This window comes from Megalobrama amblycephala, linkage group LG15, assembly GCF_018812025.1.
Source record: "Megalobrama amblycephala isolate DHTTF-2021 linkage group LG15, ASM1881202v1, whole genome shotgun sequence".
Taxonomy (NCBI): domain Eukaryota; kingdom Metazoa; phylum Chordata; class Actinopteri; order Cypriniformes; family Xenocyprididae; genus Megalobrama; species Megalobrama amblycephala.
Genome location: NC_063058.1, coordinates 10,106,068 through 10,109,190, shown reverse-complemented (window position 1 = coordinate 10,109,190; position 3,123 = coordinate 10,106,068). Strand labels below are relative to the sequence as shown.

General features: G+C 44.5%; 1 protein-coding gene across 1 annotated transcript; it reads right to left on the bottom strand.

Moving 5' to 3' along the window:
* On the bottom strand, positions 1 to 2,710 carry foxb1a (forkhead box B1a). Its single transcript, XM_048159431.1, has one exon. The coding sequence runs from the start codon at positions 1,703 to 1,705 to the stop codon at positions 812 to 814; it is 894 nt and encodes a 297-aa protein (XP_048015388.1). The 5' UTR covers positions 1,706 to 2,710; the 3' UTR covers positions 1 to 811.
* Positions 2,711 to 3,123: the final 413 nt, after the last annotated feature.

Here is a 3,123-nt window from a genome sequence, read left to right as displayed (position 1 = left end):
TTTAAGTTTACACAATTTTAATGAAAAAATATTCTGATGACCAAGTTTATAATTTAATGCAGACGTTTTGCACATATTTTAAAAGCACGCATGCTTGCAGCAAAACAACACAAAGTCTGGAAAAGGCATGCTTCATATCTGAACAAAAAGTACAAATGTACGGCATTTAATACACATGGTCACCACGGCTTTAAATAAAACGCTCACAAAACATTTCCTGCAAAATAGAATGTAAAACATCTAACTAAAAAGTGCATTTGACACAATTCAATATCAATTATTTGCAATTATTCACATATTTACTTGATGACCCTAAACTATATTTAAACTTTTTTCAAGTTTGCCATACGTGTACTTGTTTGTGTGTGTTTTAGATCAAGTATTTTGGTTTGCAAGTTTAGTCGTCTAGAAAGTTAGTAGCATAACTACATGAAAGTAGTGAGCGATTCCAACTTACGGACGTTTCAGATGAACTAACAAATATAGTAGGAGATAATAACCTGTAAAACGACGAGCACTTGCCTTGTGCGATTCAAACACGAAGCAGATCGCAGTGCTTGGATTTTGTCAGCAGTCAACCCATTCGAATAAACACATAAATTCTGGATATTTAAAATGTAAAAACTCTCCATTTTACAATATGATATCCGTGTCGATCCATGTGATTGGAACACTTAAAATCTCAACACATACACATAAATTAACATCACTGCAACATAGATAGCTCTTGCCTTGATTGTATAGCCAGTGTTTTTCAAGGTCTATAATTAAAATTCAACTTTGGAGTATAGGGAGGCCCAGTTCGCAGGTGTCAGTGCACAGCGACCGACTGCAGCGTCGCGGGACCCGTCAGGGTCTCGCTCGGGGTGGCAGGGCTGCTTTGGCTGGTCGCTGTCTGCGGGGAGGTCGGGCTCAGCGACTGGGGAGAGTTCGACAGGAAAGCGGGGATGTGGTGAGGCAACGCCGCCGGGGTGGGCTTGATCGGGACGGGGATCGCCGGTAAGGTCTGTCCGCCGTGGCAGAGCGACTTGATGGGCACACCGTAGGCACTGTAATCGCTGCTGGTCATGGAGATGGGCGCCGCGCTGTCCATCACGCTAGTGCTGTACATATGGGGCCAGGCTGTGGTCAGCTGGTTGTGCAGGGGATACCCGGTGGAGAACGCCAGCCCCCCTGGCACTTTATACTCTCGGGCGATGATGTTCTCGATGGCGAACGGGTGCTTGAACGTGGACGGCTGGGACACTCCCAGGTTGTAGCTGGACATCTGGGGGAGGTGGGTGCCCAGGGCGCTGAGCCGGAGCTTGGCGTGCTGCTGGAGGTAGTGGGCAGCGTCCGAGGGCTTGCTGGGTGCCAGGTGCTCTGATGTCATCACTTTGAAGCGTTTGCGGCGTCGCAGGAAACTTCCGTTCTCGAACATGTCGCCGCAGCTGGGATGGAGCGCCCAGAAGCTGCCCTTGCCGGGCTGGTCCGGGCGCCGGGGAATTTTAATGAAGCAGTCGTTGAAGGAGAGGTTGTGGCGCAGGGAATTCTGCCAGCGCTGGGTGTTTTCCCGGTAGTAGGGAAAACGGTCCATGATAAACTTGTAGATCTCGCTGAGAGGAAGCATCTTCTCCGGACAGCTCTGGATGGCCATAGCGGTGAGGGAAATGTAGGAGTACGGCGGTTTCTGGTCGCTGTAAGTGTTTCTCCCGGGTCTAGGCATCCTGTCCAAATTTTGTGTTGGAATTCAGCTGGAAATGTTTACCGTATGCAAGTTTTTCTTTAAAGAGAGCCGAGACTCGTCCAGCAAGTTCACTTCTCTGGAGCTGTGAACTCACGAAAGAAGCTGTAGAAGAAGAAGAAGAAGTAGTAGTAGGGGTTTCCTTCTTCCCAGGCCAGCTTGAATGGACCAGATCCTCTCTCTCTCTCCCTCTTTCTTGATAAGACTAAGAGCTAAGTGGCTGCCTCCATGTCCTTCCTCTAACCATCTGATAGTTTTATGTGGCGACATGGGCAGAAAAGACCCCTGTAGAGGCGCTTCATTAATGTGCCACTTCTTTGCTATCACATGACAATCGCCTTGGGAGGAGGGGGGCTGGGAGAAAGGCATAATCTGGTTTCATTTACACCTATTTACACGGACACCTTGGGCCAATAGAAATCATTTCCATTTGAAGACAGAGCAAAGGGGTGAAAAGGCTCGGCAACCGGAATTGAACTGCGATGGCACCCGGTAACAGTGTGTGAAGGTATGTGTGTGAACTTTTCTGTGCGCTTCGTAGGGTGCTTGGTCTACAATTCACACGTACAAATGGAGCTACTGAGCAATGGGATGTTTGACATGGAAATTGGCTGGAACTTGCATGCAGTTTGCATTGTATCGTCACAGTTACTTTTTGCTTGTCTTGCTGTCATGACACAGTTCGTATGACTTTTGCCTGCTTTGTTATGCCTCCTTAGAGCGAAAATGTCAATTGCATCCCAACGTAAACATGTGGAGGGCAAATTAAACCATGTAGCGACACATTTTTTTTTCCACATGACTAACCAGAGCGCCTCGTTATTATAATGAGCCAAGGGAGTCATACATGTGTCATTTAGCCCATAAGCATATGTTTATTAGCATCTAGAAAACGTTTCACGGATGGTCTTTTACTACAGTCAGGCGATATATATTTTTATTAAAACACTTTATAATCACACTAAAAATATTGAATTTGAAACGCAAGTTCAGTTGCCGCCTTGAATTTTTTATTTTTAATTTTTTTATGAAAATTTCAACCGTCGCGTATTATTTTATTTCACGGCCGCTTTTATTTCATTGATAATTTAACGATCTGAAAATTTGGTTGAAATGAAAGAAGTTGTTGTGACAAAATCTTGTTATGGCATAATGATGAAAACATATTTACGATGCAATTAATAACAATGACGATGCGTGCTACTAAATAATTACACATAGTTCATTAGTATTACACGGTGCTTACTTATGCAAATACACATTAACACTGTAGTGTAAAGTGTGAACAAATCAAAGCACATTTTTGCAAATGATTAATATTCGCTTACTTTTAAAGATGTAGCCAGATCTCATTATTGCGGGTTTAAATGCGCGAGCACATCCTGCAATATTAACAGCAA

Bases quoted from the DNA above. Each gene is read 5' to 3' on its own strand.
- foxb1a (XM_048159431.1), bottom strand. From the start codon at position 1,705: ATGCCTAGACCCGGGAGAAACACTTACAGCGACCAGAAACCGCCGTAC.